This window comes from Eubalaena glacialis, chromosome 1 (genome assembly GCF_028564815.1).
Source record: "Eubalaena glacialis isolate mEubGla1 chromosome 1, mEubGla1.1.hap2.+ XY, whole genome shotgun sequence".
In the NCBI taxonomy this organism is placed as follows: Eukaryota; Metazoa; Chordata; class Mammalia; order Artiodactyla; family Balaenidae; genus Eubalaena; species Eubalaena glacialis.
In genome coordinates, this window is record NC_083716.1 from 359177 (window position 1) to 384602 (window position 25426).

Here is a 25426-nt window from a genome sequence, read left to right on the forward strand (position 1 = left end):
TGCCCTTGCTGCCAGTAGCCCCGACTCTGCGCTGGGGCCAGAGCTGAGGGCACCGACCTTGGAGGTGTGGCTGGTCACGATTTCGGCGGCCACCCAGGTGCTGACGTCGTCTGCGCTTCTTAAAAGCTGTAACAGGTACTTGTCCTGGACGTAACTGGGCAGAAATAAGCTGCAGGTTTTGGCCGACAGAGACTCGGAGGAGCTGGCTCTGCAAGAGACGCGGGTGCACGTCCCAGCCAGGACCCGGGGTGGCGCTCAGGGCCCAGGGGGCTGGCGGGACGGGCCCTGCGAGGCGGTGGTCCAGCTGAGCACCACGGGCATTGCCCTTCTGCTGGGAGTGTCCAGGAGACACGTGGGTGAGGCCCCAAGACCCTCCGGCCAACCCCACATCCCAGGCTTCTCTGACACCCACGCCGGACACTCACTTGGGGACGGCCACACTTTTGTCCGTGACGCCCAGGGCCCGAGAGTTTAAGAAGTGGACGGGGTGGCACTTTTGAAACAACTCCTGCCGGGGACAAGGACGCAGAGGTCAGGCAGCGCCAGGGCCGGGGTGGGGGGGCATCTGCAGTCACAGGGCTGGGCCCCCAGGGACTCCGCACGTCTACCCAGACAACAGTGGTGGGGAGGAGGGGTCGCTGGGTCCCTGTCCCTGCTGTCACCTGCCAAGTAATGGGGGCCCAGGATGCCGGGGGGCCTGGGAAGGGGCACCTGGGGGCTGGGCGCCCAGTTCCAGGAGGGAGGGCCTAGCACACACGGCCCCCGGCCCGGCCCGCAGGGCAGGGCACACTCCAGCATGCGGGGGGGGGGGTGTGTGTGCCCTGTGGGACCTCGTGGGGCCTGTGCACCTGGCGCCCTCTTGTTGAGGGCCTTCAGCGCCCACCCCCTTACCCGCTGCCGCAGCGTCAGCCCCTGCCCTCACCTGCTGCAACAGCGTCAGCTGGCTGAAGAGCTGGTGGGTGCTGTACTCGGTCAGGAAGTAGGGCCCCTTCTCGCCGGCCCTGGCGTAGGGGCCATAGAAGTCCTCGAAGAAGCAGGGCTTGGGTAGGGCGGATGCGATGCTGTACTGGCGCTCCTTGTGGTGGGGCAGCGCCAGCCCGTTGCCCCGGGACAGCCGCCAGGGGAAGCTCTGCAGGGCAGGAAGGCCAAGCCTCGGAGGGTCCCCTCCAGGTTAGGGCGGGGTGGGGAGGGCCTAGGCCCAGGACCTCGCAGCCTGGCTCAGCTAGAGCCACAGGGCAAATCCCTCCCGCCCGCGGCCATGCTGGCTTGAGGACGCCTGTCCTGGTCATTTCGTGGATGGGGCTGTCTGCACGTATCACGGTGAGGTCCCCTCAACCCTGCTCCCGTCCCGGGCCATTTCCCAGCCCCGCCTTGGCCCCAGTCAGGGAGGCGGGGTGCTCTGAGCCCCTGGCCGGCCCTCTGCTGTCCTTGTCCAGGGCCAGGGGGCAGGGAGTGCCAGGCCCAGAGGCCTGGTGCCCAGGACCGGCAACACGGGGGGCGCGTGCACGTTTGTGCACGTGTGCCTGTCCGTGTGCGTGTGTACCAGGGCACGCGTGTGTGTGCACATGAGCACAAGCGTGTGCGTGTGTGTGCCTGTGTAGGCGGTGTCCCCACGCTGGCTCCCTGGGAAAGGCCGCACCTTCCGGGAGACGCCGTCCTCTGAGAGCCTCTTCCACAGGGCGTTGAGGGGCCTGGCGGCGTCCTCCGCCTCCTTGGGGTCCTGCAGGTCTGTGCTGCGCGGGGCGCCCTCAGCCCGCCGCTCGGTGCCCACCTCCAGGAGGCCCAGCAGGGGCTCTGCGGAGCCGTCCAGGGGCAGGATCTGGGCAGAAGCAAGCGGGGTCGCCCGCTGCTCCAGAGGGGCGGTGGCCCCGCTCCCCGCGCCGCGCCCTCACCTGGGAGGCGAGGTAGTCCTGGAGCCTCCCCAGGAGCCCGGCGTCCCTCCTGAAGTCCACGGCGTAGCAGTCCTCCAGCCAGGCCTGCAGAAGGCAGAAGCTGCGCCTGTAGATCTTGGAGGAGGTGGAGGTGGGATCCTGGTGGGCCCTGGGGGCAGATGGAGGCCTGAGCCACGCAGGTCCCCCCGCGCCCGCCTGGCGTCACACCCAAGCCAGCGGGTGCGTGGGGTCTGAGCGCGGCTCTGTCTTCGCGGCACTTCAGCCCCACCAAGCCCGCCCACCTGGTGACGGGGGCGGGGCAGCGGCGCCCCCCCCCCAACCTGGTGCCCGTCCTGGAGCCCCTGCCACCCTCACAGCCGGCACCCAGGGGCTGGAAGGCGTCCCGAGAGGCAGGGCGGGAGCCCGGCTCTGCGTGTGGGGAAGCAGGGGGCTGGGGTCTCCCGTGAGTCCCTCCCCTCCCGGGGCTCCTGGCCTGGGCTTGTGCGGAGTCTGGGGGGCGAGGAAAGGCCAGCTCAGAGGGCCAGAGTACGTCCAGCACTGCCGACCACCCCTTCCCTTGTTGACCCCACCTGCCGGCTGAGGCCCGCGGGACCCTCCCTGCCCCCCAGCTGCCCTCCCCAGCCCACGGGGGGGGCCTGGCACTCACCGTCTTCCCACCTGTCCCAGCCCCTGCCCTCTGCCTCCCCCTCCTCCTCCCCCCACCACGGGCATCGGGGTCCCCGCTCCCGTCCTCTGCCCTCGCCTGGGCCTTCCCGGCGGCTCTGGCCTCGTCCTCGTCAGGGTCCGCGGGTACCTGGACAAGGTGCTGCTGATACGGTCCAGCAGGAAGTGCAGGAAGTCGTGGGGGCTGCAGAAGTACCGGAAGGTATACAGGAACTGCTGCACGTAGCCCTCCAGGAAGGCGTCGCTGTGGGGAGGGGGCAGTCAGCCGCCAGGACGCGGCCCGGCGCCCCCAGCCCCGCGGTCCCGGGGTGGGTGCGTGTGCGCGTGAGCCCCTTGCCAGGAGGGAGGCCAGCAGGAGCGCCGCTCAGAAATAAGTGGGGGGAGCACTGATCACGTGAGAAATTCCTGAATGTTGCGAGTCTGAGGACTTTTGTAACGTCCGTTTTTAAGGCCCTCACTGTGTCTTCTTTTAGAAACGATTCAGAAAGCTGAGCCAGAGCAGTGGCCCAGCCCCAGCCGGAAATCACTGTGTTAGGAAACAGGCAGCTGAGGGCGCGAGGGTCCTCGCCCCTCGGGGAGGGTCCCCCCACCTCGGGGTGCCCCAGGGAGCCAGGGGAGTGAGAAAGAGGTGGGGGTCCAGGAATGAGGGAGCCTCTGCCTGGGACGTTGCGGCCTGGCTCAGGCCGGGGACTAGGCAGCCCGGGTTCAGCACCCCGCAGAGGGGACACCCGCGGGGTCTGCAGGGATAAGCCCATGCCCCCTCGGAGATGCTGTGCTCACACAGGACGCACAGCACGCCCTGTGATACCGGCACGCACGCATGCGCGCACGTGCGTCTCCTGGAAAGCACAGTGTCTGTGGCGGCGTGTGACGTCCCACGTTGCAGAGGAGGCCCGAGTCTGAGGGGCAGCCTGGAGCCCCGCCAGCAGGAGCCCCAGTCAGCCCACCTCGGGGGAACGGGCCGGGGAGCGGGGAGAGGCAGCTGCCCCGGGAGGGCCCCTGCTCCCCACTGGCTGCCAAGAGCCAGCAGTCTGGGGTCACCACAGCCTCCAGCTGAAGACCCCAGGGGCTCCGAAGTGGTGTCATGAGTCCCTAAAAGTCAACACTGGGGTGAGGCCTCCACCCTCGTCTGGGAGGAGGTCTGTCCCCAACCCTGATGGGGCCCGGGAGAGGGCCGCCCTGTGCCTGAGAGCCAGGTGGAGCTGGCGGGGCGGACGGAGGGATGGCAGGGTCGGGTGTGGCCCGGGGGCCCCTGTGACCCTGGGCGGAGGGGCCTGGCCCTTCCCGCGGTAGGTGAGCCCGCGCACCTGCATTATTAGGGGATCCCGCGAGCCTAAGCCCCGCTGATGCCCAGAACTGCTGCAGAAAGCTGGCTGGGGCCAACCCCACCACAGCCCCGGGGAGCCCAACGTTAATTATGGGGTGTCTGACTTAGGAAAGTGGACGGGGTCCAGGTGCCCCTGAGGCTCCCGGCTGCGTTCAGATTCAGAAACCCGCCGGGCTGTTAGTCACGGCGGCCGCATTCCTGGGCTCTCCTTCAAAGCGCCCCCTGCACACCTGACCCAGACGCCTGGGTCCACAGGTGCGGGTCCAGCAGGGCCCGTGGCTCTGAGGCCACTCAGCCAAGGACCTGGAGGCCAGTGGAAGCCAACACAAGGCAACTTAAAGGGAACTTTCTCAATAAAAAGTGCAAACCCGTCTCAGATGAGGGCAGGCGAGAGTTCCCACCTCTTTCACCCCCTGCCCCCCACCGCGGGGCCTATTTGTTTCCTCCCTGCTTTTGTCTCCGAAGGCCTGGGGGGGCACAGAGACACCCTTCCTCCCCGCTGCACCTGGAGTAGAGGTAGGCCATGAGCCCCAGCGGCGTGCCGGCCTGCAGGACGCGGGCCTTCCTCTGCCGGCCGTCACGCGGGTGCTTGCTGGCGTTGTAGAAGATGAGGGAAGAGGACTCGTCCAGGGGGCTGAAGTCCAGCGTGTCGCAGTGGGCGGCCGCGATGTTCACGAGCACGGGCAGGGCGCAGGGCTCCAGGCCCCACCGCTCCGCGTACATGACCTGGGGCGCGAGTCACCACTGTCAGGTTGACCTGCTGCCGGGTCACCCTGCCCCTGACCTGGGGGCGGGGAGGGGGTGGCCTCTCACGGGTGGGTATGCTTTCACAGGGACCGATTTCCAAGGTTTTAGCGGGAGGAGCCCTGCGAGCGCCAGGCCTCTGGAGGGGGGGGAGCAGGGGCCTTGCCTGTAGGTACTTCTTGACCAGCCCGAGGAACTGCACCTTGGACCTCATCTCTTCCAGCTGCCCTTTCAGTTTGGACAACATGGTCTTCACCTCGGAGCCTGAGGGCGGGCAGAGTCAGCCCAAAGCGGCCCCCAGCCCCAGCCCCGGCCCCGGCCCCGGCCCCGGCCCACGTCCAGCAAGGCTACCTTTGTTCCGCTTCTCCTTCTGTAAGAGCTTCTGGTAGAACTTGAGGGTTTTCCGGAAGTTTCTCTTCTCTATCATGAGCTGCTGCTCCAGCTCCTGGAGAGGAAAGAGCCGTGAGCCCCAGGCGCCCACCCCTCGGCAGTTCAGGGGAAGCAGGTTTGCACGCAGGACCCCGAGGCTGGCCTTCGGGCGAGAGAAGGGACGTCTGCGTCTGGTCAATGGAACCGGACATCCAGACGGGTTAGCAAATGTCTCAGTAAACTAACTGGAAAGAACCAGATGCGATGGACTCGCTTAAAAAACGAGGCCAAATGTGTGAGGCAGCGGTGAGCGTCAGCCTCTCCTACCGCCCCCAGGTCGCCTGCCCCCACCAGCCACCCAGGAGGAAAGGTGGGCAGAGCGGGGTAGGGCACGTCTGCTGCCAGTGGGTCCGGGCCACGGAGGGCCTGCCTTCCAGTGGGATATCCAGGCAGCACGCCCACTGCTGGGGGCCAGGGGGACCTGGGTGCACGCCTCCTGTGCTTTCTCTGGTCCTGGGGACTGGCCTCCGGTGGGGTCTTCAGGGCAGGTCCACGCAGCAGGCGGTGGCTGTCCTCACGGGCACGTGTGGTCCTGAGAGGCCTCTCTGTGGCCCCAGGCACACCCCCTGAGGCCCCCACCCCACGCTTGGCCTCTGCCCCTCAGGACCCCCGTTGCGGTGCAGCCCGAGCCTACCCCCTGTGGGCCAGGGGGCCTCCCGAGCCCGCCATGCGCTCGGCCACCCTGCTTTGAACATGAGGTTTGGACACGCCCAGCGTCGCAGACCCCATTTGACCCGTCAAGACTGTCCCACCCCCGAGCCCACCATGTAGGCCCCCTTGAGCCCCCGCTGCCCACTTGGTGCTTCCGTCCAGAAACCCAAAGACAGCGGGGGCTTCAGCCAGGCCAGGTCTCCACGAGGGAAGTGAGACCAAGACTCGCAGGCCCCAGTTCTGCTTCGTGTGCCCAGCACCACGACGGGTCCCAGCCCCTTCCTGCAGGATCTGCATGTTCTCCTCTCACAAGGGGGGAGGGAAGCCCTGGGGGCCGGACTGTCCCCTTCAAGGTGGGGAGGGAGCCCATGATTCTGGGGCAGGAGTGGGCTCTGGGAAGGCTTGGGGGTCCCTGTGAGCTGGCCCTTGGGTTCTGGTGGGTCTTCCACTGGGACTGTGAGGACAGGCCACAGAGAGGGGCTGGGCTGGGGGCAGAGGCCAGGGGACCGCTCAGACCCCTGGGGAATCCACTTGCTGTTAACAAGAGGATCAAGGTGGCCCCCAGGTCCTGAGTCGGCCGTACTTGCAGGAGCTCTACCCTGACAGCCGAGCACCTGGGCATTCATTGTGGGGAGTCTGACCACATCCAGTCCAGACAACGTTCCCCCATCTCATCGTCCTACAGCAATGGACTTAGCTTTGTCGAGAGCATCTATTTCTGAACAGTTCTGTGGAATAACAAGTGCAGGTGGCACTTTTCTTTAAACACCTGAATCCCTTCTATCTGGTGGTTTCACTGAAAACTGGTGGTTCACGTGGCTGTCGTTTTCCATGTGCTAGTGTTTTAACGACGGTCGTAGACAGCCCCACGGGGGGTGGGACCTCCGGGCCGGGGCAGCTGGGGAGCAGGGGCCGTGCCTGGGGCGGGGGAGGTGTTGCGGCCTGAACACAACACCTCGTCCCTCTGCGGAATCTCAGCAGTTAAACCAGGTCCCTCAAGACCTCTGGCTCCTCCTCCAGCTCAGCCGTGTGCAGCCTGTGGGGTGGACGTCTCACAGCGGGAGGCCCTGCTAGAGGTCGCCAGGAGCTGCCCCACAGCTGGCGAGACGTCACTTTCCTGGACGTGCCTCGGAGGAGAGCTCGGGCTCGTCACACAGCCTGAGCCCCATCCAGTCCCCGTGTGACAGCTGGCCAGCCCCGGGCACGGTCGTGGGAGTGGGGGGAAGATGGGGCAGAAGGGCATCACGACCCGCGTGCAGGACCTGCACCCCCAGCACAGAGCCACAGGCCATACGCGGTGGCTCAAGTGTTAAATGAAAAGCTAATTCCTCAGCCACGTGGGCCACACCTCAAGTGCTCAGTGGCCACACGGGCCGGTGCAGCCCCATGGACCGTGCGGGTCTGGAACGTCCCATCGCGGAGCACGTCCTTTTGGATGGTGCCGGTCGGGGCTCGGCAGTAGGCGAGGTGGCCCCGTGCCATCGGCCTCTGCTGCCTGGCATTGTCTCGGTGAGGCCCAAGGGTCTGCACGGCACCCCTTCCCCCATGCCTGCTTCGTGGTGGCCCTGGCTTCCCGAGGACGGTGGCAGGGACCCCGGCCTGCGTTCCAGGGCACAGCTCAGGTCCAGCCCTTCACCCTCGGGCCACTGCCCAGATGCTGACTTGAGAAAACTCCCCAGCAGGGGCTTGCGGGCATGGCGGGGGCCGCCGTCAGTGCCTCCATCACCTTGGCTTATAAAGCGTGAAGTCTGTCAGCAGCACTTCTCTCATCACTGAACTGCAGACTGACTCTTAGAAAAGGACCGTTTTGACTGATTTTAAGGATAAATCTACACGAACCAAGATTCACAGGGCGGTTGGTGTGAGCTGGTGTCACCCCCATGGCCACAGCCCGGCAGGCGCACAGGCAAGCATGGCCCCCAGGCTGAGTCAGCCTGGCAGGTCTAAATGAAATACTCAGCATCAGTTGAGTTTAGGTATTTCCTCCCGGCCTAACCCGACCAAGGGTGGTTCTCATAGAATTAAAAGAGCATCAGTTCACTGGACAGATAAATGAGGATAATCTGAGGCAGTTTGGGCCCAGCGGCTACTGGACTTATGTGGCCCTGAGGCGGACAAATATGAAGAAGTGAACAAATAAAACAATAGCCAGAAGGAAGGTGGAAGACCAGATATCAGAGACAAAGAGAAAGGAGGGGTGAACCGGAATCAGCGCCATCCACCTAAACGCTGGGAGCAACGCCTGTGTCGGCTGCAAGGTGCGCGGGTGTCAGACTGGCTCCCTTGGCCTGGGGGGTGCCCGCAGTGCTGGACACACGAAATCACGGCCAGGGCCATGGCTGCGCCCACCCCCACGGCGGCGCCGGGGGGAGAGACGCTGCCGTGTGGTCAGCGATGGGCGGAGCCGCCCGCTTGCCCTCCAGCTGCCCCGCCCACCCCAGCGCCTGGCCTGTTGTACGCGCACTCTCTTTTTGGGCAGCAAATGTGAAACATGTCCACTAGCTGTTTTATGCCTTTTGTGTTTTCCTGAGGCCCCTGTTTGAAAGAGACACAGCGGGTCTCAAAGAGAGTGTGGAACTGTGGCCGGGGTCGCCCAGCCCGCCCGCGAGGCAGAGGAGGGCACAGGGCACTCACCTGCATGTACTCAGGTTCCAGGAGACACGCCTTCCCAGGTGAGCAGGAGAAAGGGAGAAACATGGTCACTGGTCACCCTCCGGCGTTTCCCATCCCACCTCACCCCCTGCGGATTGTCCCCCACGTGAGCCGCCCGCAGAGCGACGGTGGGACCCCGTGTGGGAGCCTCGTCCCAACCACGGGATCACGAGCAAATAAGAACTGATGCTGGCCCAGCAGATCTGGGACCTGGGCTGGTCTCAGCGTCCACCTTCAAGGACCATCGATGTGCGATGCAGGGGGGCACCCGGGGCTCACCTGTGGGCATGTCTCCCTCCAGGGAGCAGCCACCCCAGGACAGCATGGGATCGAGGACAGGCCCCTCGGCCCTAACCAGGCACCTGCACAGTGGACCCACTGGCACCACCCTCCACGGCCCTGAACATGACACAGGCTGATGATGGGGCTGCCTGCCCACAGGGGTCCACGAGGACGTGATGCTGCCAGCGAGCGTGACCTGTGACATCAGAGGTTGTGACCTGTGACGCCAGAGGATGTAACTTTTGATGTCAGAGGACATGACCTGTGATGTCAGAGGGGCGACCTGTGATGTCAGAGGACGTGACCCGTGCCTTCACAGGACACACGAGGACCAGCCCCCCACCCTGCCCAGCACTGTTGAGAGGAGGCTGTGGGCAAGTCCGTGTGGAGCTGCCTCTGAAGGGGCCCCGACCTCCCTGGGGCTGGCGGCTGCTCCCGGGGGACGTGGGCTCCCAGCTCTGCCACTTGCCAGCCCTGGTCAGCAGGGGTCCCGTGCTGTGGTCCAGCTGAGGTCAGGGTGACACCACAGTGCTGCTGGTGGGACGCTGTAGACACCTGGGCTCGGGGTTGGGGGGGGCCACAGGAAGCCCACCAGGGATCAGGGACCCCCAGAGTCCCTTCTCTATTTAGATTCAGCTACAGTGACGTCTGCAAGTTCGTTTCAACCCTCAAGTCCCCAGTGCTCACCCCTCCCTACTTTTTTGTTCCCGACTCATTAAAATTTTTTTTATTTTGAAATTTCTTAATCGTGACAAAATATACATAACATAAAATTTACCATTTTAACCATTTCTCATTGGGCAGCTCAGTGGCATTAGGTACATTCATTCACACCGTTGTGCAGCCATCACCACCATCATCTCCGGACGTTTTTCATCTTCCCAAACTGAAACTCTGTGCCCATTAAGCACCAGCTCCCCAGCCCCTGGTTGACTTTGACTATTCCAGGGACCTCCTATAAGTGGAATCATACAGTATTTGTCTTTTTGAACTGGCTTATTTCCCTTAGAATAATGTCCTTAAGGTTTGTTGATGTTGCAGCAAGTGCCAGAATTTCCTTCTGCTTTAAGGCTGAATAATATCCTTTGTGTGGATGGACCGCATGTCGCTAACCCATTCTTCCATTCATGCACACTTGGGGTGTTTCCACCTTTTGGCTGTTGTGAATAACGCTGCTATGAACACAGGTGCACAAATATCTATTTGGGTCCCTGCTTTCAATTCTTTTGGGTGTATATTCAGACTCTGAACTGCTGGCTTACGTGGGAATTCTATGTTTAAATTTTTTGAGGCATTGCCATACTGTTTCCCACAGTGGCTGCACTATTTTACATTCCCACCAACGTGCACAAAGATTCTGATTTCTCCACATCCTCACCGATGGCTGTTGTTTTCTGCTTTTTAAAACAATCTTGTATTAATAGCCATCCTAATGGGTGTAAAGTGGTCGCTCACTGTGGCTCTGACTTGCTTTTCCCTGACGACCAATGGCATTGAGCATCTTTTCATGTGCTTTTTGGCCATTCGTATATTTTCTTTGTACAAATCTATTCAAGTCCTTCACTCGTGTTTTAATCAAGTTGTTTGTTTTGTTATTGTTGAGTTCATCAGTTCTTCAAATATTCTTGATATTAACCTCTTATCAGATAGATGGTTTACAAATATTTTCTTCCATTCCATAGGTTGCCTTTTCACTCTGTTGATGGTGTCCTTTGATGCACAAAAGGTTTTAACTTTGGAGTCCAATTTGCTTTTTACTTTTGTTGCCTGTGCTTTTGGCATCACATCCAAGAAAGCATTGCTAAATCCAACGTCATGAAGCTTTCCCTTATGTTTTCTTCTAAGAGTTTTATAGTTTTAGCTCTCATGTTTGGGTCTTTGGTTTTCTAGTTAATATTTGTATATGGTGTAAGGTACAGGTCCTGGTTCGGTTTTTTGCATGGGTTATCCGGCTTTCCCAGCTTCATTTATTGAAAAGACTGTCCTTCCTTGTTGAACGGTCACAGCACCCTTATATGTGTGATAGTTTATTCCTGGGCTCTCTATTCTATTTCATTGGTCTATACGTCTGTCTCTGTGCCTGTCCCACACTGCTTTGGTTACAGTAGCTTTGCAGTAAGTTTTGAAATCAGAAGTGTGAATCCTCCAGCTTTGTTCCTTTTCACGATTATTTTGGCTGTTGGGGTCCACTTGGGATCCCGTATGAATTTTTAGATGGGGTTTTCTCTCTGTGAAAAGGGCCGTCTCTCCCTGTTTAGTTCAGCCGTCTGTGTCAGTGTGGATGCGCGGATATTCTGCACTCTGGGTCAGAGCCCAAGGCTGCGTTACTTCCTTTATAGCTCCCACCACTCCAGCTGGTTCCTGTGACCTCGACACACCCTCTTCATTGTCTTCTTGATCATTTCCTTACTTTCGGGCACCAGAGATGCTCCCGGCTCCTATTTTTTTTTGTCCCGGTCCCAAGATCAGCCATTTCTCCGAGGAGCCCTGGTTCCTCTGATTGAGAATGGCATTAGAAACCAAGACGCGGGCACTAGGTGTACTCACTGCTTCCAGGCGCTCTCAGCTGACAACTAGGAGCTCTCTGGGTGCACACTGGGTTCTCCACCACCTCTTGTAGCCACCTCACAGCAAACGCTGTGTCCACGGGCCCCTTGCTGCCGGCCGAGGCCCGGGCTCCTCGTGCCCCTTGCTGCCGGCCGAGGCCCGGGCTCCTCGTGCCCCTCAGTGTCAGAGCGGCTCCACTTTGGGAGGACCTGCTCCATACTCGGCAGCGAGGCCTGCACTCGTCTCGGGGTTGTCGTGAGCGCCGCCCCATCACTGATGCTGCACTCTGGCCTCTCGTCAGCCTGCGAGTCCCTTCACTGCCCCTCCCCCCCGCCTCCCCAGCCTCCTTTTCTGTGACAGCGGGCGGAGCAGTGGCGCCCCGCCACGCTGGCACTCGCCGCTGGGGACGGGGACCGGGACACTTAGTACCTCCGAGTGAGCCGCGCTGTGCACAAACGCACAACAAAGAAAGGGCACTGGAGTGGGAGGAAGGAGGCCGGGGCTCACGGGTCGGTATGGGGGCCGGGGGCCACCCTCTCCTGGTCACAGCTCTGGGCTCTGACACAGAGACATCGGGCTTCCCCAACCTGGATGCCGCACGGGTGGGCGTTTGGTGGACGTCTGCCGTGCCAGCTGGCCTCCTCACCAGTGCCCACGGGAGGCCTGAGCCCTTGCAGCCCCCCACTCCCCCAGTGCACGACGCCAGGCACATTCGGGGCCCGGCTTCAAGGAAGCCCGGAGGGAGCAGCGCGATTCCCCAGAGCACAGGCCTGTGCCCGGTGCTCCAGGCCCGAGGCACGCAGGTCTCCTTCTAGCTCGGGACTGAGCAACCAAGCAAGAAGGTTCGGACGGTGCTGAAACGAGTGGAGATGCAGCTCCTGGGGCTCACGGCTCGGAGGCTGCAGATGGTGAGGCCGGGGGCGGGAGTGGGACGCCAGGCCACTGACAGCTCCCTCCTGTATGCTACCCTGGGGCCCGGGCCCCATGTGGCTGTGGCCCAAGTGGGAGCCCCTGGTCACGGGGGGAAGGATGCAGCCCAGGTCAGGCCTGAGTTCTTGGCCACTCAGGAGTGGGGCTGCAGTCCAGGTCAGGGCTCCTGGTCACTGGGGGGCAGACCCCCAATGGCACGGGCAGCAAGCGTGGGTGCAGAACTCTGGGGGGCTGCCCTGCACACGGGCCGGCCAGGCCTGGACACTCTCCAGCCTAGGGCGTCCCCTCGCCCTGCTGACCCGGGAGGAGCCCAGGCTGCCCCTGAGCCGGGGCGGCACACAGAGTGCGCTGCCCACCAGAGACGCCCCCTGGGGCCTGCCCCGAGTTGACCGCCACGGGCCAGGTGCTTCTGTGCTGCTTTTCATCTCTTGATGCTGCCTGAGGGTTGACCTTGATGCCCAAACCCGACTGTGGTCCCCAGGGTGAGGTAACCTCCTGCCAAATGTCCCCTGGTGGCCAAGAGCCGAAAGAGAGAAAAGCCATTTCCTTTCCCAGATGTGGGGGACGCATGCAGATGAGCACAACCCCCCTGGGAGGACACGCAGGGAGGGGCCCAGACCAGCGTGGTGGCTGCTGGTGACCAACGGCACCAGGGGTGGGAGACACGGGGGCCCTTCTGTCACCCGAGGTACCCGGGAGCTCCAGCGTGAACCCGTCCTCACGCCCCACGGCGCCCTGGGGCCGAGCATCCTCCCCTCCAGCGGTGAACAGGAGCCCCAGACTCACCGGGCTCTGGGCATTGGCGGCGGGGCACCCGGCGGCCTTCTGCCTCGCCAGCTCCTTCACGTAGCGGTGCACGTCAGCGCTGAAGCAGTCGGCCTCGTAGAAGGCGCTGCACCAGCCGGGGCTGCAGCTCTGCAAGCCTCCTGGGCCTGGGCTCACGGACGGGCCGCCCTCCAGGGGCCGGGCTAGCCGGGCCGCTGCCTCAGAGCCCCCAGCCAGGCCCCCGCCCTGCTGCCGGGCCTCTCCTGCCTGGGGCTGCTGCTCTCTGCCAGCTTTTACCGACTTCTGAGGCCGAAACCCCACCTCAAAGTTGCTCCGTGAGAGCTCGTCTGAGTCCACGCCCGGCTTCTCCTTCCCTGGACAGGGGAAGGGGGGGGCGGGTCACACGCGGCAACGTGGGTTCCCGGGGGAGAATCTTCCCAGGGGAGAATCTGCCCCTGATTACAGAGAGGCGACAGGTCCCGAGTAGGGGGCAGGAGGCCCCTCGGACCTCCGCTCTAGAGGATCCGCAAAGGGCCCTCAGGGTCCTCAGTCCCCTCCCAGATGGGCTGCCATGCAGGGCAGAGTTGTGGCAGAGACCCGAGGGAACTTTGAACTGTCCGTAAACAGACAAAGCAGAGAGTCCCCCAGGAACCAAGGGTCCCAGCTGGTCATGAGCTGCTCTCTGGGCATCTCCATTTTGCTTTCCAACTTCCCAAGCGTGCACACGGTACGGGGGGCTCTCACTGCCATCCTGTGTGTGACTGTAGTCACACAACCTAAAGGACATGGCCCCCAAAGCCATGTCCCACGCAGACCGGATTTGGGGAAATTGCAAAGATTTCAGTTATCAGGGAGTCCTGGCTACGGATCTAGGAAGATACGCCTCAGGGTCTTTAAATGGCACGTTTCCAAGAAAGATGCAGAACCCCCCATCACCAAGCTGCTGGCCCCAGCCCCTGCCCTTGCTGCCCACCTGGTGGCCTGGGGAGAATGCCCCCCTTCGCAGTACAGACCCCCCCAGAGGAGGACGGGCCCTGCCCTTGGGACCCTGGAGAGACACAGGGTAACCTGGCCCCAAGGGTGGAGAAGATCCAGCTGTGGAGGGTCTCAAGCCACAGCCCTCTGTCTCACCCGCTCCGAGATGTGAGGGCCTTTTGCCGGACGGTGAGCAGGTGCTCGGAGCGCTGGTCCCACCGCCGCCCTCGGGCTGTGACCCAGCCTCCTCGGAAGTGCTGCCATCAGAACGGAGGACACTGCAGGCACCCCCGGGACCCTCCCTCAGGCTTCCCCTGGGAGCGAAGCGGGGGTGTCGGTGACCGAGCCCCCCCCGCCCCCCCCCCCAGACCTCCAGGACGGCCTGGCCACAGGCCACAGACGTTACAGACACGGGCCCTTTAGCAGAGGACTTTCTGGCCGTCCGTCTCTTGGGGTCCTTCGATGGCTCCCCCAGTGATGTGACCCCACAAGCCCCCTTCCTGCCAAGAGAAGTGCTCGCCTGAAGGGAGAGCTTTGGAAGCGGAGTGGGCCTCGGGCTGGGAAAGGGGGGCCCAGCAGGCGGCCGCTCTGGGGAGGGTGATGAGCGGGACGCGGGGGCAGGAGGAGGGCCCTCGGGGCACAGCGGGGGTGGGGAGGCCACGAGGAGGGGCTCTCACTTCTCGGAGGGCGACGTCCTCCCATTCACCACTCTGAAAAGACTCTGCAGCAACCTCTCCCCCCAGTAGAGGTCACAGAACTTCTCCGATATGGCCCCACAGAAAGTGGCATAGGTGAGGTCTTTCAAGGCGTAAATATACTCCCCTGAGTTTGCAAAAAAACCACAGGGGTGAGTTAAAATGTATGAGCAGTTTTCTGGGTTCCCCTGGTCTCGGGAGCTGGCGGAGGCGGAGAGCACAGCGGGGGGCGGGGTGCAGCTGGCTTCCTCTGCTGGCCGACCCCTGGGGGCTCTGCCCTTTGTGCAGAGACGGGAGGGTGGGGGGCCCTCCTGTGGTGACCTCCCCCAGCGCACGGCTCCCCCCGGGCCTGTCCCTGGTCCTTGGGCCCCCGTGGCCCCGTGATACCCATGATCAGAGCCTCCAGCCCGTGATCCAGGTAGCCGTCAAAGGCAAACTCTTCCTGGATGAGGCGTGTGGCCTCCTGCAGCGATGGGCAGGCTGTCCCCTGTGGGAGGGGTGAGGCATCCACGCTGGACGGACAGAGCTTGTGGTCTGCTGGGTACGGCCACTCCGGGTGACCTTCTGGGGCCCGGTCATCCCACTCCCTGACAGGGGCTCCCCCGGGGCCGTCGGGACTCCCTGTGGCCGATGAGGGGCTCCGTGGGGCTGACAGGGGGCCCTCAGGCTCCTGGCCTGGGCCCTGGGTGGCCCTGCTCCTGGGCGGCTTGGCTGGGTGGCAAGGACTGTGGGGGGCTGCGGTGGGCCCGGGGGGGCGGGGCCCGAGGCCTCCACAAGCAGCTGCAGTTGGGATGGGTTCCTTCGGCCCTCGCTCCGGGGCTGGCATCTGTGTTGTCATGGGGGGGGCCGGGGCTGGAGATTTGGGCATCACCAGTGAAGCCCCTTCCAGTGGGGTGGCCGGGGCAAGGGCTGGGGGGCTGGGGCAGCCCTGGGCTGAGTCTCTTGGCGCTGACTCTCTGAGGGGCTCTGGGGAACCGGGTGCTGGCTGGTCAGGCGTCTTCAGGCCGGTGGCCGCTCCATGGGCCTCAGGAGCCTGCTTCCCATCACCCTCCCTGTCAAGCCGGCCTCTCCTCTCCTCAGGCCTCTCAGCCGGCCCCGAGGTCAGGGCGAGGGTGTCCCTGCAAGCAGAGAGGAGAGAGAGTTCAGGGGGCCCGGCAGCCTGCCAGCCCCTGGGTGGGGACACTCACCTGGCGACACCGGCATTGGCAGCGAGGACGATGGGCCTGAAGTGAGTGGCGGGGGAGGAGAACGCCTCTGGCAGCAACGTGGCCCCTTGGAGGCAGGAGGGTTGACCGGGCACCGGCCCCTGCACGGCCACCAGCCTGCTGTCACTGCTGATCTGCATGAAGCCTGGAGACAAACACGGGGTGAGCAGGGTGGGTGCCGGCCTTAGTGGGTGCTGGCCTTAGCGGGTACTGGTCTTAGCGGGTGCCGGCCTTAGTTGTGTACTGGCCTTAGTGGGTGCCGGCCTTGGTGGGTGCCGGCCTTAGTGGGTGCAGGCCTTAGTGGGTATTGGTCTTAGTGGGTACCGGCCTTAGTGGGAGCCGACCTTAGTGGGTGCTGGCCTTAGCGGGTACTGGTCTTAGTGGGTGTCGGCCTTAGTGGGTACCGGCCTTAGTGGGTACCTGTCTTAGTGGGTATGGGTCTTAGTGGGTACCGGCCTTAGTGGGTACGGGTCTTAGTGGGTACCGGTCTTAGTGGGTACCGGTCTTAGCGGGTACGGGTCTTAGTGGGTGCCGGCCTTAGTTGTGTACTGGCCTTAGTGGGTGCCGGCCTTGGTGGGTGCCGGCCTTAGTGGGGTGCTGACTTGAAGGGCCCAGGAAGCCTCAGGGGCACTGGGAGGAAGGGAGACTCCAGGGAGAGGCCTGAGGGAGGGGCCTGGAGTCCAGGGCTGCCCCGAGCAGGGAGAGAGGGGGTGCGGTGCTCGGTGGGGGGCTGGAGTGATGGAAAAGGCCAGAAGACCCAGCCACAGACCGGAGGCTTGGACGGGCCTGTGGGGAAGGGTCTTCGTAGGCAGCAGGGGGCGGGTGGGTGCCACTGAGGCGCAGACAGGGCAAGACAAGAGCTAGGTCATCTGTGGGGCGCGGGAGTGGAGGCGAGTCGCCTGCTCTGGCTGCTGGTGAGACGGGAGGGCTGACCCCAGCGAGGCCTGAGAGGCCGGGGCCAGAGGGGCCGGCGGGAGCCCAGAGCAGGGTGGCTGGGGGCCAGCTGTGGGCACACTGCCTGCGGTCCCGGCCACGTCCAGAGGTGGCGTCCACTCGGGGCTGGATTCCCGGAGGCAGCCTCTGGGGGGACGGCAGCAGGGGGGCAGTGCGGGGCGAGGGGCCTGCAGGGCAGGGGCGGTGGGGACGGGCCAGTCCCGGGGCCCACCTGAGCCGGGCCTGGGCGCAGCTGCTGTGCTGGGGCTCAGTTCAACCACCGAGAACGCGTTTTGCAGACCGATGGTCTCTTCCTCCTGGCAAACCTGGGGCAGAAGGACATGACAGCTCCCGGTCGGGACGGGCGCAGGGCCCCGGGGGTGCAGAGAGACCCCCGCGGCGCGAGCCCCCCACCTGTGCTGACACGCAGGCCTGTTTCTCTGGAGCGGGAGCCCCTGGGGCGCGGGGCTTCCCAGTGCGGCAGGGTTCCGGTGGGTTTCCGGGGCGTGGGAAGACCGCCAGAACCCACACTCCCCAAAGTTGCTGTGCGCTCCTGTCTGCATCCGAGAGACCCTGTCACTGCCCGACAGGGCCCCGGCCGGTCAGCACGGCAGGACGCCGACAGGCACTGCGGGTCCCTCTGCGGGACCCCCAGGGTGCGCCCCCGCCCGCACCTGCCAGGGGTCAACAGAGACCAGGGTGTGGGCCTGCGGGAGGGGCTGCTCTGTGAGCTCGTTCGCGGTGGAACGAGCCAAGGAAAGTTACATCAGGAGGATGAAGAGTGATTTGCCTTCCGCCCCTAGAGTCTCCACGCATCTATTCAGTAAACAGGGAAGAGCAAGGGGCCTCACCTCCGCGGCCCCAGGGGAGGATAAAGGGCCTGCGGGGTCTCCACGGTGCCCAGCTTACCGTGCAGGTCGATGCCCTCAGGTGGGCTAGGATCTTTCTGCTGTCCATGCCTCTGTGCAGGAGGTAACCGCTGCAGGTCTGAAAGCAAGCACAGGCCTGCGTCCAGCACGCCTAGGGCACCGGCCCGCTTCACTCCCTCAGCGGAGCCCGATGGAGTGTGCGGTGGCAGCCGGGCGGCCCGGGGGCTTCTCTCCAGGAGGACCCCGCGGCCCCCCTTCTTGGGGAGAGCCACGTGCACCCCAGCCTCGGGGGCCTGGGATGAAATTCAGAGTCTCTAGCTGTCCTTCCTGGCTGTCCTGAGCTGGGAAGCCACGGAACGACTGGGCTGCCCCTGACCCAGCCTGGGGGACCCTCGGAGGAGTGCAGGCAAGTCGGGCATGTGGGGGACGCGCTGCAGGGGGTCAGGGGTCAGCGCTCGGGTCCAGGACATCCCCAGCCACTCTCCGGCCAGTGGATGCACCGGAGACACAGGACCATCTGGGGGGAAGGCCAGCGTTGAGCAGCAGAGACCCTCCCCGCCCGTCCACAAATGAAGCCATGTCCTTCCCCATCCAACAGCACTGACCTGCCCCAGAAACAAGAACCCGTGTCCCGGGCCCTGGACCTTGAGCTGGGGCCCCCCCACGGCGCAGTTACCTCGATGGCCTCGGCCGCGGATGGCCGCTCCTGGGCGCTGCGTCTGGCCATGTGCAAGAGGAGGGTCTTGAGCCTGCGTGGCAGGGCCAGCTTGTGGTCTCGGGGGATGCTGAACTTGGCTGCTGTCCACAGGACCGCGGCCACGCAGTACACAGACGCCTGGGTGGAGGAGGGGGGACGGCCGGCTGGCTCAGCAGACCTGCCCCCGCTCGGGCCCCGCCAGGGGCGCACCCGGGCACCATCCCCCAGGGCTGGGAGCTTCCGCAGAACCTGGAGGCCCCACCGCAGACCCTGAGCCAGAACCCGGGGGCCTGGCCTGGGAATCTGCATGGTTAACAAGTACCCACAGACCTTTAAGTCTCAGTGTGACCAGGATGACCTGGGGCCCCGGCTGGACCTTCCCAGCTCTCTCTCCACGAGGGCGAAGGTGGCACCTCAGGGAGCCTGAGGCCAGGAGTCCCCCAGAAACCGTGCTGTGCTGCTAAATGGCTAAGGACAGGCTCTCTGAACAAAAACCCAGGCCTCTTGGTACACAAAGAGGTTTATTCTAAAATTTGCTGATAAAAAGGATGTGTCGCATGCGCTTGAAAATAATAACGAAAAGGGCGATGCTCTTCTCTGTAAGTTCCATGGAGTCAACTGCTTCTCCCCGAATGCTTTCCCCGATTTTTACCCTACTCTTGTATCTGCAACCGACCTGTGACCAACACGTGGTTCCGACGTACACGTGGCTGATACCTTTGTTTCTCTCGAAAAGTGAAAGAAAGTGAAACCAGAGACACAGCTGACATCTGTGCTGAGTCAGGTAACAGTGGCTGAATCCCCAAAGGAGTATTTCCCAGAGCCTTTGTACAGACCTGACACACTTTTCAGTTTATTGTGTTGTTCATGTTTCCTCCATTACGTCAAGTCTAGTCAATTGACAAAACAACGAATCAAGCCCTGAGTTCAGCATTTGCTGATTTCCACGGTGTGAAGATTCCCGCACGGCCAGCTCCAAGCTGCCGAGGTGGTGCCAGTGAGCCGGGGAGGGGGAGAGATGGGGGGGCCCCCTTCCTATAGGGCTCCCTCCCAAGAGCACAGATAACAGTCAACTATAGCAAATCATTAGGAAATTCTTAGTTTTGAGTATTTATCAACCTTTAAAAAAATTAAGCTTTTTACTTTGAGATAATTGTAGATTCACATACAGTTGTAGGAAATAATCCAGAGGGACCCCACGTACCTTTCACCCAGCTCCCCACCACAGTGACGTCTTACAAGGCTGTAGTGTGGCATCACAGCCTGCTCCCTGGCGTGGACGCTGGGAGATGCAGGACATTTCCATCACCAGGATCCGGCCTGTCCCCTCCCAACTTAGTCGCTGGCAACTACTCATCTGTTCTCCATTTCTTAATTTCATCATTTCATATAAATGGAATCACACGATAGGCAACCTTCCGGGGCTGCCTTCTTCTCTCGGCCCCAGCATCTGGTGGTCGTCTCATCAACACTCCGTGCCTCCCACTGCTGCTCTGCGGTGTGGACGTGCCACCCACTGAAAGACATCTGAGCTGTTTCCAGGTTGTAGCTACTGCAAATAGAATTGCCATAAACATTCGTGTCCAGGACCTTGTGTGAACATAAGTTTCATTTCTCTAGGAAAACTGTCTTATGTGTGCAATTTCTGGGTTGTATGGTCGTTGCATGTTTAGTTTTGTAGGAAACCAGCAAACTGTCTTCCTAAGGGGTGCACCATCTTGCATCCCCCTCAGCAGTGGATGAGGGTTCCTGTCGCTCCACATCCTCACTAGCATTTGGTAGTGTCAGGGTTTTGGATTTTAGCCTTTCTAGTAAGTGTGTAGTGGTAGCTCATGGTTTTAATTTGCATTTCCCGAATGCCACATGAAATGGAATACCTTTCACGTGCTTATTTGCCATCTGATACCTTCTTTGGTGAGGTGTCTTTTCAGATCTTTTGCCCACTTTTTAATTGGGTTATTTGTTTTCTTACTGTTCACTTCTAAGGGCTTTTGGCATATTTGGGATACAAGTCCTTTATCAGATACGTGTTTTGCAAATAGTTCTCCCATCTGTGGCTTGTCTTCTCATTCTCTTAACTGTGTCTTTTACAGAGCACAGCATTAAAATTAAGCATTTAATTTTAATGAAATCTAACATCGATTGTTTCTTTCATAGATCATGCTTTTGGTGTGGTATCTGAAAACTCATTGCCTAGATTTTCTCCTATGTTATTTTCTAGAAGCTTTACAGCTCTGAATTTACTTTTAGGCCTATGTTCCATTTTGAGTTAATTTTTGTGAAAAGTGCAACAAGGTCTGTGTAAAGGTTTTCTTTGGCCTGTGGATGTCCTGTTGTTACAGCACCACTTGTTGAGCAGACCGTCCTTTCTCCAACGATTGCCTTTGCTCCTCTGTCAAAGATCAGTTAACTGTATTTGTGTGGGTTTATTTCTGGGCTACTTTGTTCCATTTATCTTTTGTCTTTTCTTTTGCCGAAACCACACTTGATTACTGAGGCTTACAGTAAGTTTTAGAACTGGGTAGTGTCAGTCCTCTTTGTTCTTCTCCTTCAATATTGTGTTGGCTATGCTGCATCTTTTGCCTCTACACAAAAACCTAAGAATCAGTTCGTGGATATCAACAAAATAACTTGCTGTGATTTTTCATTGAAATTGCATTGAATCTATAGATCAAATTGGGAAGAACTGACATCTTAATAATATTGAGTCTTCCAATCCATGAACATGGACTATCTCTCCATTTATTTAGATCTTTTTCGGTTTCTTTCATCAGAATTTTACAGTTTTCCTCATATGAATCTTATACACATTTTATTAAATTTTATACATAAGTAATTTTTTTGGTGCTAACGTAAATGGTATTTTTTTAAAATAATTAATTAATTAATTATTTTTTAAATGGCTGTGTCTGGTCTTAGTTGTGGCATGCGGGATCTTTCATTTCTGTGCGTGGGCTTCTTGCTAGTTGTGGTGTGCGTGTTTTTTCTCTCTAGTTGTGGCGCGCGGCCTCCAGGGCACGTGGGCTCTGTAGTTTGCAGCATGCAGGCTCTAGTTTAGTAGTTGTGGCACGCGGGATTAGTTGCCCCGGGGTATGTGGGATCTTAGTTCTCCGACCAGGGATCAAACTTGTGTCCTCTGCATTGGAAGGTAGATTCTTTACCACTGGACCAGCAGGGAAGTCCCTGGTATTGTATTTTTTTTTTTTTTACTTTTTATTATTATTTTTAATTAATTAATTTATTTATTTTTGGCTGCATTGGGTCTTCGTTGCTGTGCGTGGGCTTTCTCTAGTTGCGGTGAGCGGGGGCTACTCTTCATTGCGGTGGCTTCTCTTGTTGCAGAGCACAGGCTCTAGGCACGCGGGCTTCAGTAGTTATAGCATGCGGGCTCAGTAGTTGTGGCTCGCGGGCTCTAGAGCGCAGGCTCAGTAGTTGTGGCACATGGGCTTAGTTGCTCCACGGCATGTGGGATCTTCCCGGACCAGGGCTCGAACCCATATCCCCTGCATTGGCAGGCAGATTCTTAACCACTGCGCCACCAGGGAAGCCCTGGTATTGTATTTTTAATTTCAAATTCCAATTGTTCATTGCTGGTAAACAGGAAAGCAATTGACATTTGTATTTTAATCTTCTATCTGCAATCTTGCTACAACTGCTTATTAGTTCCAGGAGATTTCTGTTGATTCTTTGGGATTTCCTACTTAGACAATCATGTCACCTGTGAACAAAGACAGTCTTATGTCTTCCTTCTCAATCTACATCCATTTTCTTTTTTTTTCTTATCTTATTGCATTAGCTAGGACTTCCAGTACGATGTTGAATAGGAGTGATGAGAGGGGACATTCTTGCCTTTTTCCCAATCTTAGGGGGAAAGCATCTAGTTTCTCACCATTACTTATGCTACCTGTTGGCTTTTTTGTAGATATTCTTTATCAAGTTGAGGAAATTTCCCTCTATTCCTAGTTTGCTGAGAGTTTTTATTATGAATGGGTGCTAAATTTTGTCAAAAGCTTAGCATCTATTGTTACGATTTTTCTTCTTTAGTCCATGTGATGTATTACATCGACTTTCAATTGTTGAGTCAGCCATCCATACATGGAATAAATGCCACTTGGCCAGTTTTAAATTTTGATGAAGTTCAATTTATCCATTTTTCCTTTTGTGGAAAACTTTATGGATAGTGCTTTTGGTGTCAAGTCTAAAAGCTCTTTGCCTAGCCCTCCATTCCAAAGATTTTCTTTGATATATTTTTTTCATCAGCCTTTTGTAGTCTTTAGCATATAAGTTCTGTACGTGCTTTGTTAGATTCACATCTAAGTATTTCATTTTTTTGGGAGTGATTGTAAATGTACTGTGTTTTTAATTTTGGTGTCCACATGTTCATTGCTAGTATATAGAAATACAATTGATTTTTGAATGTTTATCTTATATCCTGTGACCTTTCAAAACTCAATTCTAAGTTCTGGGAGGCTTTTTTTGGTAGATTCTTTGGAATTCCTTGGAATTTTCTATGTCGACAGTTACGTCATCTTCAAACAGTATTATTTCTTCCTTCCTGGCCTTTATGCTTTTTACCTGCTTTTCTTGCCTTATTGTAGTGGCTAGAACTTCCAGTACAATGTTGAATAGGGTGGTGAGAGTGGGCATCCTTGCTTTGTTCTTGATCTTAGGGGGAAAGCATTTAGTCTTTCCACTAAGTATGATGTTAACTGTACAGTTTTTTGGGTAGATGATCTTTATTAAGTTGAGGAAGTTTATTCTATTTCTATTTTTCTGAGTTTTTTTTTTTAATAAATGGCTGTTAAATTTTGTCAAATGCTTTTTCTGCATCAATTACTGTGATCATGGGATTTTTCTTCTTTAGCTGGTTAATATGTTGGACTACATTGATTGGTTTTCAAATACTGAAACAGCCTTATGTCCCTGGAATAACCCCCACTTGTTTATGGTGTATAATTGTTTTTATAGCTTAGTGAATTCTATTTGCATATATTTTGTTAAGGATTTTTGCCTTTATATTCATGAGGGATATTGACCTATATACATATTTTTTGTACTATCTTTGTCTGGTTTTGGTATCAGGGTAATATTAGGCTTCATCAAATGGATTGGGAAGTGTTCACTTCTGTTTTCTGGAAAAGACTGTGTAGAATTGGTATTAATTCTTCTTTAAACATTTGGTATACCACCCCAGTGAAAACATCTTGGCCTAGAGATTTATTTTTGAGAGTTTAAAAATTACAAATTCAATCTCCTCAACAGTTATGGAGCTGTTCAAAGGTCTGTTTCACCTTGGGTGAGTTGTAGTTTATGTTTTTTGAAGATTTGGTCCATTTCATCTAAGTCATTGAATTTATGTGCGGGGAGTTGTTTGTGGTATTCCATTATCCTTTTGATGTCTGCAGGGTCTGCAGGGATGTCCCCTGAGTCATTCCTGACATTGGTAATTTGTGTCTTCCTTCTTTTTGCTTTGTCAGTTTTGCTAGAAGTTTGTTAATATTATTGGTCTCTTCCAAGAACCAGCCCTTCATTTCATTGGTTTTCTCTACTGTTTTTCTGTTTTCATTTCATTGAGTCCTGCTCTCAGCTTCACTGTTTCCTTCTTTCTGCTTTGGGTCTATTTCACTCTTCTTTTTCTTGGTTCTTGAGGTGGGTGCTTAGATTACTGAGTTGAGACTTTACCTCTTTTTTAGTTTTCAGCATACGAGTCCTGTACATGCTTTGTTAGACTTACATCTAAGTATTTCATTTTTAGTGATTTTCTTTTTTTTTTGAGGGGAGGTTGCCTTGTTACCGCTGGCTGATGGTGAAAGTCCCAACTCTTCCTGAGGCCTCCTCTGACTGACACTCCCACCCCGGGAGGGGCACGTCTCACTGATGGGCAGGGGTCCTCGTCACAGGCTGGATGCTCAGCCTTTTCCGAGCACACCTGGCCTGGGTGGGCTGCCCTCCCTTTGTCCCGGTGCTCCGGCTCCAGCGTGCGGGCTTCCGCTGGGCTCCTGCCGTGTCCACTGGTGCTCCGGCTCCAGCATGCGGGCTTCCGCTGGGCTCCTGCCGTGTCCGCTGGGCTCCTGCTGTGTCCGCTGGTGTTTCCCAGACGTGCTTCCTCATCTTCCACGCGTGAGGCAGGAAGGACGCCCGGGACTCTTAGTACCGTCGCTCCCCGGGCCCAGGGCCCTGGCCTTTCTGTCCTCACACGCCAGCTTTCAGAACGGCGTGCTTTGTTGGGGGGCAGAGAACTTACGTCTCCCCCACGTTCCCGAAAGCAGAAGTTCTACCTTGGTTCTGAATATAATTTACTTGATTTTAAGTCTGTACAATTGAAGCTGTGTTTGACAAGCATCTGGCACACATCCCTGAAAGTTCAGCCGTGGGGTCTTGTGAGCGCTGCCTGGAGCTGAAGTCCAGGCTCAGATGTCACCCCTGTCACCCTCCGGGAGGCCCCTGCAGAGCCGGGCTCTGGACGCAGGGGCTGCGTTGGGGGGGTCGCCTTGACTCCACTGAGTCCTGATGCTGGGCCCATCCTCTCCCCACCCCCTCCCCCTCTCAGGCTCTCTGGACGGAGGGCGTGGGCACCATGGAGGGGGGTAGGGGGCCACGGGAAGGGGTGGGGAGGGCCCAGGTACCTTTTCAGTCGTCAGTTTTTGCTCTGCGACCTCGGGAGCCAGAAAGAACGAGTTGTAAGCACCTGAGAGAGAAAACCCCAAACCCACTGAGCTTTCCTTCAGCCTTGGCTGTCGGAACCAGAGCGCAGCCCCCGGGGGGGCCCACTTACGCACCGCTGGCGGGAGGTGGCCCGAAAAGCACAGCTCCATCCTCGGCCACCAGCACGGAGTCCAGACACAGGTAGGCTGCAAGGGAAGGCGAGGGTCAGGGCGGCTGTAGACTCACTGGGGGACCTGGTGCCCCTCAGGGCCGGCAGAGCCACGGTCGTGGGGCAGCCCCCTCTCTCAGCCACCCCACGGGCTCCCAAGCTACCCAGGGAGTGCAGGGACACCGGGGCCCTCGCTGGACACAGCACAGGGGCCAATTGCTGGCTCCCTTTCCCAGAGGCCCGGGGCGACAGGCCACGGAAGGGCCATCTCAGCCAGCCCCGCCACCCCCGGACCAGCCTCCCAGCTGCCTGGGACACAGGAGCTGCGGGAAGAGGAGGGGGACAGAGGGACGTGA

General features: G+C 58.8%; 1 protein-coding gene across 1 annotated transcript in view; it reads right to left on the reverse strand.

The window, feature by feature from the left end:
* Positions 1-25426, reverse strand: part of KNDC1 (kinase non-catalytic C-lobe domain containing 1) — a 56548-nt gene that overhangs the window by 5522 nt on the left and 25600 nt on the right. The window contains exons 8-26 of the mRNA XM_061182675.1: positions 25036-25107; positions 24883-24944; positions 18236-18394; positions 17600-17677; positions 16923-17016; positions 15740-15902; positions 14940-15670; positions 14535-14679; positions 14014-14114; positions 12904-13256; positions 4978-5071; positions 4793-4890; positions 4388-4608; positions 2686-2799; positions 1893-2040; positions 1640-1819; positions 923-1129; positions 426-508; positions 58-208 (exon numbers count right to left, since the gene is read on the reverse strand). Coding sequence (XP_061038658.1) covers positions 58-208; positions 426-508; positions 923-1129; positions 1640-1819; positions 1893-2040; positions 2686-2799; positions 4388-4608; positions 4793-4890; positions 4978-5071; positions 12904-13256; positions 14014-14114; positions 14535-14679; positions 14940-15670; positions 15740-15902; positions 16923-17016; positions 17600-17677; positions 18236-18394; positions 24883-24944; positions 25036-25107 — 3254 coding nt within the window. The remainder of the gene's footprint in view (positions 1-57; positions 209-425; positions 509-922; positions 1130-1639; positions 1820-1892; positions 2041-2685; positions 2800-4387; positions 4609-4792; positions 4891-4977; positions 5072-12903; positions 13257-14013; positions 14115-14534; positions 14680-14939; positions 15671-15739; positions 15903-16922; positions 17017-17599; positions 17678-18235; positions 18395-24882; positions 24945-25035; positions 25108-25426) is intronic.